Source organism: Triturus cristatus, chromosome 1_2 (assembly GCF_964204655.1).
Source record: "Triturus cristatus chromosome 1_2, aTriCri1.1, whole genome shotgun sequence".
In the NCBI taxonomy this organism is placed as follows: Eukaryota; Metazoa; Chordata; class Amphibia; order Caudata; family Salamandridae; genus Triturus; species Triturus cristatus.
In genome coordinates, this window is record NC_140580.1 from 1,036,850,616 (window position 1) to 1,036,868,809 (window position 18,194).

An 18,194-nucleotide genomic window follows, 5' to 3' on the forward strand; every position below is an offset into this window, starting at 1 on the left:
GAAACCTTTGCAAAGGAGAAGAGCCGGAGAAGCTGAGGAGGAATACTGCCCCTGTGCTGTTCGCTGTCTGGGATTGGCCTGCAGTGGCTGCTTGCTGCCAAGGAAAGGAGAAGAAGGACTTTGCTGTTTTGCTTTTTCACCTGCTTGAAGAAACAAGATCTCCAAGGGCTTGAAACTTAGCTTCAATCAATCAATCAAACATTTGTAGAGCGCACTACTCACCGGTGAGGGTCTCAAGGCGCTAAGGGGGCGGGGTGCTACTACTGCTCAAACAGCCAGGTCTTGAGAAGTCTCCTGAAGGTCAGCAGGTCCTGGGTCTGCCGCAAGTGGATGGGTAGGGTGTTCCATGTCTTGGCGGCGAGGTGGGAGAATGATCTGCCGCTGTTGGTTGTTTGGTGGATACGTGGAACCGTGGCGAGGGCGAGGTTAGCAGAGCGAAGCTGGTGGTTCGGGGTGTAGAAAGTGAGTCATTGGTTGTGGTATGTTGGTCCGGTGTTGTGGAGACCTTTGTGAGCGTGGATAAGGAGCTTGAAGGTGATCCTCTTGTTGACGGGGAGCCACTGCAGGTCTCTCAGGTGGGCAGTGAAGTGGCTGTGGCAGGGGATGTCGAGGATGAGGCGTGCGGAGACGTTCTGTATGCGTTGGAGTCTTTTCTGGAGTTTGGCCGTGGTTCCCACATAGAGGGCATTGCCGTAGTCCAGCCTGCTGCTGACGAGGGTCTGGGTGACCGTCCTTCTGGTTTCGGTGGGGATCCATCTGTAGATCTTGCGAAGCATGCGGAGGGTGTTGAAGCAGGAGGAGGAGACGGCGTTGACTTGCTGGGTCATAGATAGTGATGAGTCTAGGATGAACCCCAGGTTGTGCGCGTGGTCGGTGGACATTGGTGCAGCTCCCAGCATGGCTGGCCACCAGGAGTCATCCCAAGCGGAGGGGGTGGAGCCAAGGATGAGGACCTCCGTTTGTCAGAGTTCAGTTTCATCATCCATCATCCATTCGGGGACGGCCTTCATTGCTTCGTGGAGCTTGCCTCCTGTTCTGAAGTCTCAGGAACGCAAAGTCTTCACCCCTTCTGTCGTCCTGCATCTGGAACTGCAGTTTCAGCTGCTACAGAAGGAACTGACATCACCATCGCCAGCGAGCAACACCGTAACCTACCCGACGTTGTGAGCGCTGCTCTGGCTTATGACGTGGGCCGGACGCCTGCTGCTGTGCCGCATCGACTCCTAAACTAACTTCACCATCGCGGAGCCGATCCTCGATGTGGGTGACCCCAAATCCATCGCCATTGTAAGGAACAGTGGCTTTGGCACCATCGTGACATCACCTCCACAACACAGTATGAAACCGTCATCTAACCTCCACTGCGCTGCAGTAAGGAACAGAGTCTACACCTCCCCTGGGGTCGTAAGGAACCGACAATGCGCAGTGCCTACGAAGCCGCACCTCCCCGACGCTGTGAACTGTCTTTGTTTTTCATCCCTTTTCAAAGGTACTGTTCTATGTGGGCCCGACGCCGCGCACCTCGCGGTCTGCGCCGTACTTTGGGATTTTCACCGGTCACAACGTCGTTATAACTCCAAGTGGAGTTATTTGTTGCTAGAGACTGCATTTAAGTGAATAACCTATTTTTGCGAATTTCTTAATAACTGTACATTGGATTTTTGTCGTTTGGTCTTGTTTTGGTTTAGATATAGGTTACTTATTTTTCTAAACTAATGTTGTGTCCATTTGTAGTGTTTTCACTGTATCACTGTATGTGTTCACAAATGCTTTACACAATGCCTCTGAGATAAGCCTGTCTGCTCGTGCCAAGCTACCAAGGGGGTGACCAGGGGTTATTTTAGGAGTGTATCCCCCTTACCCTGACTAGAAGCAATGGCCCCTATTTGGACAAATGTACCTACCTTTGCCAACTAGAGACCCCCATTTCTAACAGATAACATTACTGCTCCAGAAATTGCACTGTGTGAACTTTTGAAACTTGTAAAAATTCATATCTTGAAAAGCACTGTTTCTGATGATCTTGGTATCTAAATTTACATAAAATCAGCATTATTTGTATAAATTGTTGTTGGATTTCTTTATTGAGTGTGTGTCTCAACTACTGCTTTTGTGTGTGAAATGAATGCTTAGCACTACCCTCTGATAAGCCTAAATGCTAGCCCACACTACTACAAAAGAGAACATTTGTGCCTCTGTAAACCAATTGGAGTTTGCCTGGACTCTTTACACAGAGTACCTCATTTTAGTTCACTACATTAAGAGACAGCTTCCTAAGTCCACAACTTCTTTTAAATACCTTGTTATCCAGATCTACTTCGAAGTTAAAAGTATACTGATGGAGAAATATGGTAGGCGTTGACCTTAATGGGGCAAACAGAACATTGGCTAAATTCCCCTTTAACTATGGTTGGCAGACTTACTCTTGTCATGCCAAAATATTTATCTTATTTAACAACATTCCCATACATTCACATGCATACTTTTTGTGCCACATTTCAGTCTCTGTTGACCAGCCCAAAATGGGCAGACAAACAGCCTAGGTGTAAATTGTCTACATTTGTTCTCCTGTTTCAGGAGGACAGACTTAAAGTGCCAGACCCACTCCTTTACTGTAATTGCACTGAGGCACAGTTAGCTTCTTACTAGCATCACCTTTCCCAGTCTCCATAGCAAACAGTCAAGGAGACGGATATAGCTAATCCCAAACCTTTACGTTTATATAGCGTGAACCAGACCCGAAGGTATCGGAGTGCTTTACATGAGCGCCAGTTGTGTTACAGACGGATACATTAATTTTGTTAGGCACAGGGAGATTAAGTGATTTGCCCAGAATCACAGGATGTTGAATGTCCCTGCCAATGTATAAAGGCTCCAAGAGCGCTCCCACTTGACCTGTATCTCTTCAACAAAGGCTAGAAGAGCTCACTCGGCTATCCTTTGCTATGTCAATACATTAAATGCAGCAATGTTTTGTTCCTGCCAAGACTCAAACCTGGTTACCCAGCTTTGAGGTTGACCGCTCAAGCTATTAGGCCACATCCTCTACCTGCTTTGACAGATGGTGCCCAGATCCCTCCAGAAACTGAACCCTGTCACATAGTTAAAGCATTCCACTGCTTTACAAAATATTCAGAAATACAGCAACTGTACTCACCCTACTTACCCCTTATCCCTTATCAGCCCCCACCAGCAGAACCTGCGGTAAGTTTCCAACTCACATACAGAGGGGCCATTTCACTGGTAAAAATATTTCACAGTGGCCAGTTTCTGTCATTTTAAGATATTGTTGGGACAAAAAGGGGTTCACCGCTCGTTGTTTGCCTCCACACATAGCTGAAAATAATGCTAAAAAACTACTGAGAGAGTTTCCCTTTAATGCCACTCAGCTGACATAGCTTTCATATCATTGCCGCCCCGGGGATAAAGAAATTAGGGCCTCATTTAAATCTCGGTGGTACAGATACTCCGTTTTGATGGCCATAGACTATCTATATTTATATGTGGGCTGACTTCAGGTTTAATTATGGCAGAGAAGACCTCTAATTTCACTCATATAATTTAGATGGGAGGAATAACAGGTCAGTTTTCACTGCCCTTCACAGCCAGGAAAACCCTAGTGGTACAGGGCAGTGAAAACTGCTAAATGGTCCCCTCACCTTCAGAGAGGACTCCCATGGTGAAGAGAGAATTTTATTTTTTATTTTCAAAAAGAAAATCCTGCTTCTGGATTTTCTTTTTGGAGAAAAAACACTGCTTGGTTCACGCCTCCGTCATGTTGACAGAGCTGCGTACCAACCTGTAAGCAGCATTCACATTTGTAGTCTTTCCTACATTTACAAGTTTGGTGTTTTTTTTGACAGAAGGATCGAGTAATTTACTCCATCTCCCTGATGGAGAAACAGGCTGCACGACAAAAAGGAAATCAGGCCCTTAGTCTCCAAAACGTATCATACGTTGGCGAGGGCTAATCCCAGAACTCTACTATGGTAGATGGGAGAAGGGTCTGGGTAGGCAGTTAACTGACACACAGTAGAACTACTTTTGCCAGCAAACCCAGAAGGTTTCTATAAACAATCGGTACAGAGCAATTCCTTTCAAGTTCTTACACTTGGTCTACCACACTCTTGCTAGCCTTAGGGAACTGCAACTTCATGCGAATGTCAATGGAGCGTACTCTGGGACATCCTGAGGATGATTTTCTACACCTGGCATGGAGATGCTCCCACATGACTCAATACTAGACATATGTATTTGAGTATTATGGGTGCATCTAGCACTGGACCCATTCATTGCCAACCTAGGGTCTGTATATGAGATTCCCAAGACCGTTCACGGCTATAGCTTTGTTGTTGGCTAAGAAACACATTGCCATGGGAGGGGCATAGGCCCTCCAACTCCCCCGGCCATGGCGTGGCATACAGAGTTAATAGATTGTAATGTAAATAGTGAGTTGTATGCTCAGCTTCAACATCCCAGTATGCGACCCAGAGACTTTTGGCAACCACTGGAAAGCTTGTTGTCTAGACAATGCTTATCCTCCACTGTTTAACATAACTAGACCTGATGTTGAGGTCCTGTTGGACAAAAACTCACATATGCATACTTTTTTCTTTTCATTACCTAGGGAGACAATATGTTTGGCTCTACTATATACACGTACAGAGATTTGTGTGAGCATAGCTATGCTCTATACCGACTGCCCTCTATTGGCTGTACATGAATAATGTAGAATGTTGCTAGTGAATAATGATAGTTAATCTTGGCGTTCTGTACTTTCTTGACAGCATCTATGGTTCCACTGCAAGCATGATTTGGTGTTTCCATTGTTCCTTCTTTTCTTCTGTTTTGTGTGATTACGAAAATGATAAAATAAGGTGTAAAAAAAGCCTTTCCTATCCCTTACCCCACCTCCACCATGCGATGCCCCTTGATGTGATCTCATCTTGGATAACACTTTAACATGGTCAATTTTCAGTAAAAGTCAATCTTTTGCAGGTTATAATCTGCCCCTTCTCTTTGTCACTTTCATTTGTTTTCCTTTAATTTTGCAGGTTTTCTAGCCCATGCTGCACCCATACTATCACTGCTGTTGGAGAGTACATCACTATCTCTGCCAAGTGGCAGGCCATCTTTCCAACATAATCCCTGAATCTTTGCATCCCTTTTAACTGCTGAGGCCATGCTGTAGAACAGAGGCCCACAACACCTACTCCTTCTTAATTTATTCCTACAGGAAAAGGGCATGTAGAGATTATACTTATATCAAGGCCATAGGCAGGTCGTTACTTGCCCACATAGAATAGCGACCTATGCTTATTTTCCGTCACCGATACCGTATGATGATGGATTCCAGGATGCTTTCACCTATGGACAGAATCTCTAGCTCTTACCTTTGCTATCTGTTCCCCAAAGTCTCTTAATTCATTGAAAAGTTATACACGGGATCGGTGTCAGTCGCTCACCTTTCTCGAGGCAGCTGGTGGTTAGGGTTGTGCCTGCAGCGGACACTCAGGCCAAAGAGCTTGCGGGCAGTTCGCTGTATCTTCTGGCGTTGGGTGTCCATGGAGCTCTGCAGCAGCTTGTAGCGGTTCTGCAGGTCCCAGTCATTCCCCCAGTGCTGGTGGATGCTCCCAATGGTCAGGAAGTGGTTGTTCGGTAATCGTTTCATGAATGACTTGAACTCATCTGGTGAAAATACAGCCAACAACAAAGAAAGGCTTCAGAAAACTCAGTGTTGAGCTCATTGCAATAGATGGGCAGACTTCTGAACACTGTTTAGAGAGTGCCAGCCTGCCCTAGCACTAGACACAGTGAGCAAAGGGTGAAAGACTATGAGACAGCTGTAGTGGAGCGAGAGAGTGAATGCATTAGGGTGTAAAAGAGGACAAATAAAGCTCACTAGAAAAAGGCCTGGATCTTAAACAAACTGGACACAGGGGGACAGAGTAAGAAATACTGTGAATTGTGGTAAGCATTGCATAAGTTAATCAAATGATAAATACTTTTACTTGCTCTTAGAAACAAATTAATTGAAGATGAACTGTCATTTGTAAATAGATACATAGAGCCATTGTGTAGCAGCCACACACATTCCTCTCATGCTTTGATCTTCAGATTTACACAAAAACATCATGAATCCTGGCTCCTCTTCTCCTCCAGCCACATCGTAATGCATGGAGTAATATCTGATGATTTGGCGGAAACTTCGCCTGACGCAGGGAGCAAAACACCACCAATGCAGAAAAGTACACCGAAATGTCCAGGTTAAACATAAAATGGACGGTCCCTACATTCTTAGGTTCACAATTAGCCCACATACACTGGGCTGCCCAGCCCCCATCATAGCAGTAAATGTGATTAAGGTGGGCTGCGAGCTATGATGTTAATTTCACAATCTGGTGGTTTCACGGTTGAGGGAATTCTAGAAATGACCATGGGGTGGAAGTGAGAAACTGTTGCTCTTGCCAACTCTCTTCATGTATTAGTAACAGATGGACCAATGTACTTGTAAATGTAATTGAAATCTACTTTGGTATAGTTTTGGGATTTACTGAGCACAGCAGGTAGCATCTAATGGCCTCTGGGGACTGTTCGATTTGGACAGCCAGGAATGGCGAGAGAACTGAGATGATCAACACTGTGTAGCACAGACTCAGTCCAATTAATGAACTCACTAATCCTGGGGAGTAATTAAATCAAGGACCTAATGATGTTGTCTATAATGAAATAAATCAAAATGTTAATATTCATATATCAAAACCATTTTATCTGAAAAAATAATAAAGATTTTTTAGCAGGGCAAATTTGGATCACATTTCTTTTATCACATTTTCCTCATTGTTTGTCAACCAATGAATCCTACACTAACTTTTAATCTTCATCTGCCTTTCTCTGTGCATCCCAAACTCCTCAATGAGGTTTTCTCCTTCAATGCTCCTTTCCCTTGCTTTTTAATATTGAGATTTAAGTCTCATTGTTCATGTTGCAGTTGCTCCTTTAAATGTGATATAGCTTTTCGCTTGAAATGCATGTATTTTTCATAAATTAAAAAAATGGGATTTAATGTTTTTGATTGCTACCATGAGACTGAATACTGAGTGATGATGCCAATTACCATGCACAGTGTAATTTGGGCATAATTCATAATTATGAAATTGATAAGCAAATATTGATGATATTCTTAATTTTTATTGTTAAGTAAGCTGCTAATGAATAAAAAAGACATTGTAGCAGAAACGAGACCAACCGTCATGAATTGGGCGGTCCCGCTGCTATTATTACGATGCGACCGCATTCACGGCGGTCGGAAAGTATTTGTTTTTTCAATTACGGCTTATGCTCCAGGGCTGCAGCACATGCTGCAATAGAAAAAATATATTTTTAAAACATCCATGCACTGTGTGTCAGGCACCATTTCGGAGGCCGTGGGGGACAGGGGCCCTGGCAATGGCACCCAAAGTTACTTTTAGACAGCCTTTCCATGTCGGAAAGGCCAATATGGAAAGGCTGTCGGAAAAGCACATCATAATCCCAACGGCGGTGCCTGAGTAGGCACTGCTGCCATTTGGCGATTAGCTGCCTGATCGACTCCCTGACGGGATATCCGATCCCGTTAGAGGCGTTGGTCTTTTCCCCAGGCCACAGCGGTCTGAAAGACCACATCATAATGCGGAGGTCGACCAATGAGTCTGATTGTCGGAAAGACCGCCACAAACAGCCTGTCGGTGGTGATCCGCCCGACATCATAATAGGCCCCCAAAGTGGAGATAGGTTGGTAAATCCTGACTGGTGGATTAATCAGGACCTGAAAATAAATGTGTGATTATATGTGTAAATGTCAAAAGTGTAAACCTAACTGAGGAGCAATGTAGCAGTGCCCTTTAAAGGGACTAATGCCCTTTAAAGGGACTAATGACCTTGGTATTGATGCCAAGCATGCCTGAAATATACCAGGAAAACATTATCAAGGATTTCTGTTACCCAAAGCCATTTTCTGCCACACTTTAATTAGGCCTGGGCGAAATAATAATTACGCCAGAGTAACTGTAGTAATTTGGGTAATTTCATGTTAATCTTATGATGCAAAATGACAGAAAATTATACGATTATGCCCGTTCATGTATTTATGAGTAATTTGGCACAAGCACCCTACCACGAAAGCACAGGAACAATTAATTTTACGGGAGGGAGGGGCTACTGTCTGCTGCTGTTCGTGTTCTGTTTCATTTAGCTTTATTTGCTTAGAGCAAAATGCATCCTCAGTTCAGTCTTTGGATGTGAGGGTACATTTTGTGCTACGAAAATAGCTCTAAATGTTGGATTATGCTCCTGGCGTAATCCCATGTAATCTGGCGTAATTTTTCTGTAATTTCACATATTTATTCTACAGCAATTTTCGCTAGTTTCACTAGGTTTCGCCCACCCTTAATTTTGATATTTTCCCAGAGTTTTGAGGAATAATGGAAGATAACATTGGGACTATTTAGACATTGTTAGGCTGCATTCTACTACTCGAGGGCAGTGAAAGGATGTATTTCACTGTCCTGGAAGACTTAAACCCACCATATTTAAAGTTCTACAGTAAGCACGCCCAGATCTCTGTGCTTTTAGAGGAGCCCCCTCCATATTCAATTGTCCCATACAGTAACGTTTTTTTGTTTCTCAAAAACAAACTTCCAAAGCTGGAGTTTGTTTTAGAAAAGCAAAAAAAAAAAAAGAATGATGACACGGAATTTTCGGGGCAGTAACTACCCATGCTAGAACATGGGCTGCTTATGGACCCCTAAAGATCCCCACTATGAGTGGTCCAGTTAATTGTGATATGTCAAGTAACTTCTGTTACCGCACATATAGCAATTATGAGTTTTGTGATAAATACCATCAGGTCAAACCTGCCAATATTTATTGGGGTAAAAATGACTGGTATTTACTGGGACATGTGGATTTTGCCCTGGTAAGCACCAAAATCTGCTTGTTATTCTACAAAAACTCATAATTGCGTGGTATTTATAAAAAAAACAAAATACTACTCGGCAGGGTTGGATTTTATCAGGGGCGATAATTATCATACCAATTACCAAGCCACTCATAATGAGGGTCACAGTGTCAGAGCTGGAATCAGAAAGCACAGCAGGCACCAGTCTCACCCCCTCGGAGACAAATGTCATACCTATTATTCTAACACAAGAAACAACGCTGAATATTTATCGTCAGCAAACTTAGCAAAGGACTCGCTGATTGCTTTGGGGAAAACATTGCACAGAGGTAAGGGAAACCATTTTAACAGGGCTGGCTTTAAACCGAGCTAACAATTCTTTAGAGGCAAACAAAATGAAAAAGATCCAATTTAAGTTGTTCCTACTTTTTGGCAACTCTAACAACATACAAGCAGAGCCAAGCCTAACTCGGAGAACACGTAGAGTACACATTGCTTATTTTTAATTTAAAAGGTATACTATATCCTGGATTCAGACTTGTATTCATAAACTCTGTCTTGCTCCCCTTAAAGAGACGTTCATGGCACAGCTCGAATCGTTTCTGGGAAAAAATGGTTGAACCATATCACCCACTACTTAGCAAAACCCTCTACAAATTAGCTTACTTTGTTCACAAGCCCCCACACTCTCAGCACTTCCCTTTACTTGTCCAACAAGTTTATGAATCCAATAGGAATGAGAGTATTCTGTGGCTGTGTATCTCCCATACTTTGCCCTTCGACAAATAAAAAACAAACCCTGAAAAACATCATTCTTTGTATGTTCTCCCCAAGTCTGAAATGCAATCCCTACCTCCGTTTGCACCATTCCCTCCTTTATTTTCTTATAAAATAACAACTATTCTATTAACATTTTCCTTGATATCCGGTTATGTACCTCTCTCATTCCCAACATTTGATGATCGTTTTCTATCTCACTAGAACCAGCAGCATTCTTTTTAGAGATTTGTGTACACACTCATATCTGTACAGGTTCTGCTATGTTAATGTTTGCTATGTAGCACATATGCATGTTGCTCATAACCAATACTTCTACCCACCTAACTCTATAATCCTAGTTGGATCCCCCTTGAGCTGCCTTATATGTCCTTTGGGTAATACATATTGTCACTGTTGTTGTTCCCATGGGCCTTTTGTGTTCTAAAGGTGACTTTTAAATAACCAAACAATCACACACAAAAACAAATACCTATATAGGTACATGTATACATGTCTACTTTGATGTTTGTACCTGAATTTTCAAAATCTTTGTAGGCGTCAGTCCAGGTCTTCCCCATGTTGGCCAGGGTATACTCCATGATCTGTATGTCAGTGATGGGGCAGTTGCATTGTGGGTATTCTTCAGCACACTGGCACACGCACTGGCTGCTGCGACAGATGTACTCCCCCTCGCCATTGCACATAATATAGCTCAAGGCCGATTGGACAAATTTCTCCTGCAAATATTGTGGGAAGATGATTTGGAGACCTGGGTAGAATAAGACAGAAAGAGTGCAGGGGGAAGGTCAACAAAGCAGTTTGACAGAGTTTGGAAAGCAATTTGGCGGAATGAGTTTTCTTTCCAACTGTCAGGATCAAAAATCCCAGGGTGGAAGATTGATGCCTGGAGCCTACAAACTCTATTGAGCGGTAATGGTGTGCTTTCTGCTTCACTGTGGAAAGAGGCAGTCTGTGTACCTTCCTTTCATCTGCAGAACTTACTGTACCTCCTAGTAGTGGAAGAGAACATTGTGCATTATTTGCAAAGACACATGCAGTTTTCATGAATAAAGTAATATTTACACCTACGATCGCACTGGATTATTAAAAAAGGAGCCTGCAAGGAGTGACTGACAGAACAGGGACAAATGAAAGCGAACCTGCGGTAACTGAGCCGAGAAAGAATGGGTAGAGAGGCAGCCTGGGGAGTAGAAGAGATAAGATTGCCAGGTGACTTCCGGTCATCCAGGTCACCATGGGCCACATGCATCAAAAAAGCATTTTGTGATTACCAAATAGTGATTTTTACCAAATCACAACTGGGCAATCGGAAAATGCTGTGTATGTAAGGAATCGCCAGAGATTTTGCGATTCTTTAATATTACCAAATAGCGAGTCGCTAAGTAGGTAATTGCTATTAGGTAATAGTACTCCATTCCTAAGATGGGCCTAAAGGCCTATAGATGCGAATGATTTTGCATTAGCTAATTTACGATCACCTAATTTGTTAATCGCAAATTAGGCAATACAAAGCCAAGAGAAGCATCCTAAAAAATAAAAATGTGCACTTGTAAAACGCACACATGCCCTAGTGCACTATATGGTACTTTGAAAAATGCATTTTTGTGCATTTTTCAAAATGTATCGACTTGAAGTCCATGCTGATAGCATTTTCCTAAATGCACAGTTTGCATTTAGAAAATGCTTGGTACATGTGCTAAGGGAATCGCAAATTGAGATTCCCCATTTGTAGTCACAATTTTAGGTAATCAATAATTTTGCGATTGCCTAAAATTGCAACAAATACTTTCATACATCTTAAAAGGCTATTTTGCATTTGCAAATGGCCAAACTTACTCATTCACATCGTTTGCAAATGCAAAACGGTTTTAATACAAGTGGCCCCCAATGTTTGTTATGTGGTTTCTTTTACAAACCCTATATATTCTGGGAGCTGTATTTCTGGGTCACCTCACTGGAACCAATTTGTGTAAGGTTGTAGTTTAAAATGGGTTGTAGAAGGGAAAACTTACCCCAGCTCTCATGGAATGCTCCCAGGCAACACAGTGATTTGCACTGTGTCACATTACTCATGATTTATTAGGCCACTGAAAGCCACGCAGGGTGTCTTTGCGTGACTTCATAAATGTTTGTGTGGCTTCATAAATCTTTATAAGAGGCCTGCGTCACGCATGTACCAGTTTACATGGTGCAAAAGGGATGCAGGGCTCTCCTAAATAAGCCCCTTAGTTCCCAGCAACACTAAAAATAACACCAAAAACATAATTTTCCTGTCAGTGATTTTTGTCAAAAAAGAAAAGTACTTAGGGCAAAATGTACATAGCTTTTGTGCGTTCCCAAACAGTCCAGTTCTCAGAAACGGGCTATTTGGAACTGCGTGAAAGCTTTTTACAATGTATGTTAGAAATGGGATTTCTGGTTGGCTGAGGCTTGCGCCAAAGCCAGACAGAAACCACCACTCTAGTCAGGGCAAGGAAGTTACACGCCAAAGATAACCCCTGCTCACCCCCTTGGTAGCTTGGCACGAGCAGACAGGCTTATCCCTGAGGCGATGTGTAAAGCGTTTGCGCGCGCACCCAGCAACAACACCCAAGGCCCACCACAAAGGAAACTCCACACAAGGTATTATATAAAAATAACCTTTGTATTATACACAACACATTAGATAAAAACACACACTTTACAATGTGCCAACAGGCACGGGCAGAATTTACAAGGGATTATATATACAGGGGACAGGGCCACATGGACCACTGTCAGGAATTAGCACTTTGTAGAAATAGCACTTAGAACGTAGGAATCATATTTTAGAACATAGCACATACAATCACTGTAGCACTAAAAATAGAACATATAGCACACAACCAGTAACTACTGGTAACCAGAAAGTACCACCTACGCAACCCTAACCACCTTTAGGAATATCACGCAGGGAACTAGGACCTTACTAGTACCACCTGTACTAGGGAGAAAACAACCACCTAAGTATCACTCTACCTGTAGGGGTCTAAGCACATAAACACAGGATGCATAAAATACATTTAGAGGTGTAAACACAGTTTAGGAAAGAAAATATCATGAAGGCATTGCGCAGGCGCAAAAGTACATATATGAAAATCACCAGGTACCCTAGGGGAGGGCACAACACAGCAGAAACTGTCCCCAGGCCAACTGGCCTCTCAGGGGTGCAGAAATGGCCAATATCCAACTGTCAGTGCGCGACTGCGCAGGCTGCGCAAACCAGGCGCACAATGCACAGGGGCACAACCTAAACGATGCAGCTGCCCACTAAGTGCTGGGCAGCTGTAGGGACTGGGGCCTGGGCACCGCTGGGCCCTTAGGACAATCAGGGCAGTCGTTGGAGCCTGTCTGGGCTCTCGTCGCAAGATGCCCCCTAGAGCCTCTCAGGGCTCTAAACAAATATGGCCCCCGTCGTTGGAGCGTACTCGCGCTCTGAAGTACACAATGCCCCACGGGCGTGGGAGCCTTCCTGGGCTCTCAGACGATCAATGGGGGCCTCGGTGCCTGGCTCAGGCACAACAGAAATGCCCCTGCCGTTGGAGTCCCGCTCGGGGGACTCGTGATTAAAGCTACCCTCCACACGTCGCAGCTGCCCGCTGTCAGATGGGGCAGCTGGGAGGTAGCTTGCACAGGGGGGCGGTCACCGCCAATGTGGCCCGACAACCTCCCAACCACCGAAGCTCGCGCCCCACTCACCGGCTCTCCTTCGTCTCGTGTTGAAGCAGCAGCACGCCCGGGGCCCTCTTCTTCGCCGGTAGGCGGGGTGGGCTCCCGCCGAACCTCCGGCTCCGCTTCTTCTTGTCTCTCTCTCCGCTTCGGGGAAGCACGGGGTAGGCTCCCGTCCGCTTCCCTGGGTCACCACACGGCTTCTTTCTCCTTTGTCGCCAGAGTCCCAGGAGCGCGGGGTAGGCTCCCGTCTGCTTCCTGGTTGGGCCACGCCCCTGTCCTAGGCAGCGCTGCCTGACTTCCTACGCTTCCCCGGCCGCGGCGGTGATTCTTTTACTCGTGAGAGGGGTAGGCTCCCTCGCGCTATGGAATACACGGTGGGGTGGGCACCCGCCGTGAAATTAAGACCAATAAGCGGGGTGGGCACCCGCCAACGACCACGGCAATGTCCCTGGCAGGGTGGGCACCTGCCAGGGGACTTTAAGATCAGCGAAGATGGGGCAAACGCCGGGTGGGCACCGGCTTTCAGACATAAAGTGCTCCTAGCGCTAAGGGCAGAAGTGGAAGCGCTCTCAGCGCTGCAAGCAAGTCCAGCGCTTCCAGGCGCTTAGAAATTCCAGGAAGCACAAAGTCCAGCAAAGTTTTCCCTGCATGCAGCAGGGCAGGGGTGGGGGCAAGGCTGGACCCAGAGCCAGCTCACTGGGCCTCCAGGCAGGGAGGTAGTCCAAGTGGCGGTCCTCTGGTCCAGCAGCAGCAGCAGCCCCCCTCAGGCAGGATCCTGGCAAAGAACAGTTTCTGTGGGGACACAGCCCCATTTTTATACAGCAAACCCCTTTGTTCTGGGTTCAGGGTGAGGGGGAAAACCAGTCGCAGCTGGTTGGGGAGCACCCTTGATGTGCTCAGCCCCTCACTCTATTCACTGGCAGGGCTAGGGTCGTCAGTCGCACCACAGGGGGCGGGGCCAGCATTGTGTTTGGAAAACCCTGTCCTATTCAGGACCAAGGTGGACTCCTCCCACCCATCTAGCTGCTGATCTCCCCATTCACCACTGGGTGACTCATACTGACACTGGGGAATCCCTAGCCCGTCACATGACATGACCAGCCAATCACGCGACAGACACACTGCACACAGAAGTGCCCACTTCTAGAAGTGGCACTTCCACACTAGGTACATGCACGCCGCACACATCATCGCGCAGCATTCACTCCCACGAGTCCGCACATACCAAACTCGGGCCTGCACACCCCACGCATCAGGAACTACTAGGGACACATACATTCCCCATGCATTCCTATGGGAGGGCAGGCCTATCTCACCACATGCACTCAGAGCACGCACGCACTTTACCCTGGGACACAGGGAAAGTGCGCAGAGACCAAACAATTACCACACCAAGTCATCAGTAAAAAGAAAAAAAGTTTAGGGGTGAACCTGCCAGAAGGGCCAAGTCCAACACAACCCCCTTCCAGCCAAAACGCAGGGCAGCCCAATCACCACCGTGATGGACTTCCCTGCTTGGGGCGATAGAACACGGACGCGGGCCCGCAACTGCAGGGACACCCTCCGGTTCTACGCCACGGTGAACCCATGGAATTCTTTCTAACACCACTGTCTGGACCAACTGGGCTACCCCACTGGTACTCCCAAGCTGTCCGCGGCCAAGACCAGGCCCTAGGCCACCCAGGTGCCACTGGTCTTTGCCTAACCACAGAGTGGGGGGTAGTAACCCCTGGCACATAGCGGCCATTCTCCACTCTTCCTCTCTGAAAGACAGGACTAGACTGCCACTGGTTCTCCAGCCTAGGGTCTACACCCTCAGGCGGACCAGGAGTCTCAGGGAAGGCTCTCCTCCCCCTACCTCTTCTCCTAGGGTTCCTCCTCCTCTGGCGAGGGGTACACCTAGAACGCCATTCCAACCCAGGGTTTAACCCCTCAGGTTGTACCGGGGGCAGAGGTGGGCTCTCCCACCCTCTGCACCCCCTTCCAGAACCCTGCTCCCTACCAACTGGGGCGGTACCTCTGGAAGAAGAACTGGTCGGGACGCTGATTACAGACGTCCCACCCTTCAGGTCAGGCTGATCCCGAACCTGGCCTTCCAACCTCCGGCCTAGAACCTTTGGTGGAATAATTGCCTGGCACTCCAGGACTTCTGGGGATCTCCACTCCATCCCCCTGAGGCTATCAAATGACACGTATGTCGAGCGACTGTCTGTCTGGCGCTGATCTCCCGTCCCCTGTCCACCTGACAGTGCGCGGAGATCCCCCAGAACAGAAGTGTTGTCACCCTGGTCACTACACGGGAACCTAGCCCAACTGGGAAGTCCCTGACCCACCGGCTCTTCCACTGGGGAACTCATCCCCCAATCACTCACGCTGGACTCCTGTACCCTCCCTACCGGAGCGGTACCGCCAGACTCCAGAACCACAGGAGCCCTGGTTACAGGTGCCCCAGGTCCTCCACTCACTAAGAGATCTTCCTCAAGTGGACTAACAGGACAGCCTAGGTCCCCAACTTGGTGTTCCCTCATGAAACCATCCAAGTCCTGAGGCAGGGTTTCGGGCGTCTGGGGACCCTCGGTCACCCCCTCACTCCTGCTCCACTGAGCCAGGCAGCGAGCCCCTACACCCTCCTCGCTATCCTGGGACCTAGCTGGGCTACACTGAGCCTCCTCCACCACGCTGGGCTGGGGGATCTCTGACCCACTATTGTTGGAATCACTCACTAATGACACTAGAGAACCTCTGGCCCTTTCCCAGCGCTCTGCTTCCTCTGCAAGTTTCCATGGACAAAAAGAGTTATACCTCAACAGGTGTTGGCGCAACCCTGAAGAACAACTACTGAGCATCTGCTCTTTGATAATCATATTTAGTACTCCATCCAAATCCTGCTCCGGGTTAAACACCAACCAGTCCACCAGGGCATCATGACATTCCTCCACAGCCTCCTCCCAAGACTGGTGAGACAGCTTCTTACTGCCCCTGAACTTCAACCTACATTCCTCCTCTCGGGAACAAGGTACCACACTCGGGGAATTGGGACTGGGACTCTCTATACTGCACTTTATATTGCTGCCCCCCCTGGACTCCACCCTCACTGGGGAATCCAGAAAACTACCACTGCGCTCAGGGGACAGGGAAAGGGGTGAGGCGCTAACTTCTACGCTGGACCCAGCAAGGGACTCCCTACCTACGGGGTCCTCACTCTCTACTGGCGTCCAGGTACTGTCATCTTCTTCTGAGTCTTCAGGGCTCCCCACAGACCCACCACCCTCCAGGTGTGAGGCCCGGGCCCTTTCTTCCTCACTGCGCTCACGTTTCCATTCATCTGCTTGCCATCCAATCATGTAGTTCCTCAATTCGTACACAGTGTCTGACTCTCTCACCCCTATGTTTCTTTCTCTACAGAACCTTTCCAACTCCTGCATACGGTAATAAACTAGATCACTGAGATCAAAAGCAGGCTCCATTCTGGCAGACGTTCTAGAGAAAAGATCACACAGGGAACCTAGGGGTCTGAGTTTAACAGGAGTACACAATTCACAAAAAGATTCAGCAAGCTCTCTAACCCAGAGAACTCACACTCACTTGCCTAGTGCCACTCACCACTCATCCACACACAACCCTCCCCTCAGACTGGTAAGGCAGTTTCTACCACCCCTGATTCCTCAACCTGACCACCACGTGACACAGGTACCAACTCTGGGCGCAGGGCGGGGGACAAATGTACAGGACACTATTACGCTGCCACCACTGGATCCCACCCTCTGGTGAATCCAGAAACACAATGCACTAAGGGGGATGATCTACCCTCCCGAGCTAGGGACACCTAACTCACAGTGCACAAAAACACATTTCCAAGGAAATGACAATTAAAAACAATTTTAAAACAATAATCCCTATACCATGTGATTTATCTAAATGCAGAGTTTTGTAGTGCGGCCAGTTGCCGCTGCGGTACAGCGCAAACGCAAGTCCAAATCCCACCGCTGATCACCAATGTTAGAAATGGGATTTCTGGTTGGCTGAGGCTTGCGCCAAAGCCAGACAGAAACCACCACTCTAGTCAGGGCAAGGAAGTTACACGCCAAAGATAACCCCTGCTCACCCCCTTGGTAGCTTGGCACGAGCAGACAGGCTTATCCCTGAGGCGATGTGTAAAGCGTTTGCGCGCGCACCCAGCAACAACACCCAAGGCCCACCACAAAGGAAACTCCACACAAGGTATTATATAAAAATAACCTTTGTATTATACACAACACATTAGATAAAAACACACACTTTACAATGTGCCAACAGGCACGGGCAGAATTTACAAGGGATTATATATACAGGGGACAGGGCCACATGGACCACTGTCAGGAATTAGCACTTTGTAGAAATAGCACTTAGAACGTAGGAATCATATTTTAGAACATAGCACATACAATCACTGCAGCACTAAAAATAGAACATATAGCACACAACCAGTAACTACTGGTAACCAGAAAGTACCACCTACGCAACCCTAACCACCTTTAGGAATATCACGCAGGGAACTAGGACCTTACTAGTACCACCTGTACTAGGGAGAAAACAACCACCTAAGTATCACTCTACCTGTAGGGGTCTAAGCACATAAACACAGGATGCATAAAATACATTTAGAGGTGTAAACACAGTTTAGGAAAGAAAATATCATGAAGGCATTGCGCAGGCGCAAAAGTACATATATGAAAATCACCAGGTACCCTAGGGGAGGGCACAACACAGCAGAAACTGTCCCCAGGCCAACTGGCCTCTCAGGGGT

At 46.7% G+C, this 18,194-nt stretch overlaps 1 protein-coding gene across 1 annotated transcript in view; it reads right to left on the bottom strand.

The window, feature by feature from the left end:
- BRINP1 (BMP/retinoic acid inducible neural specific 1) overlaps window positions 1–18,194 on the bottom strand; it is a 418,088-nt gene that overhangs the window by 16,796 nt on the left and 383,098 nt on the right. The window contains exons 6-7 of the mRNA XM_085612183.1: window positions 10,230–10,466; window positions 5,466–5,688 (exon numbers count right to left, since the gene is read on the bottom strand). Coding sequence (XP_085468309.1) covers window positions 5,466–5,688; window positions 10,230–10,466 — 460 coding nt within the window. The remainder of the gene's footprint in view (window positions 1–5,465; window positions 5,689–10,229; window positions 10,467–18,194) is intronic.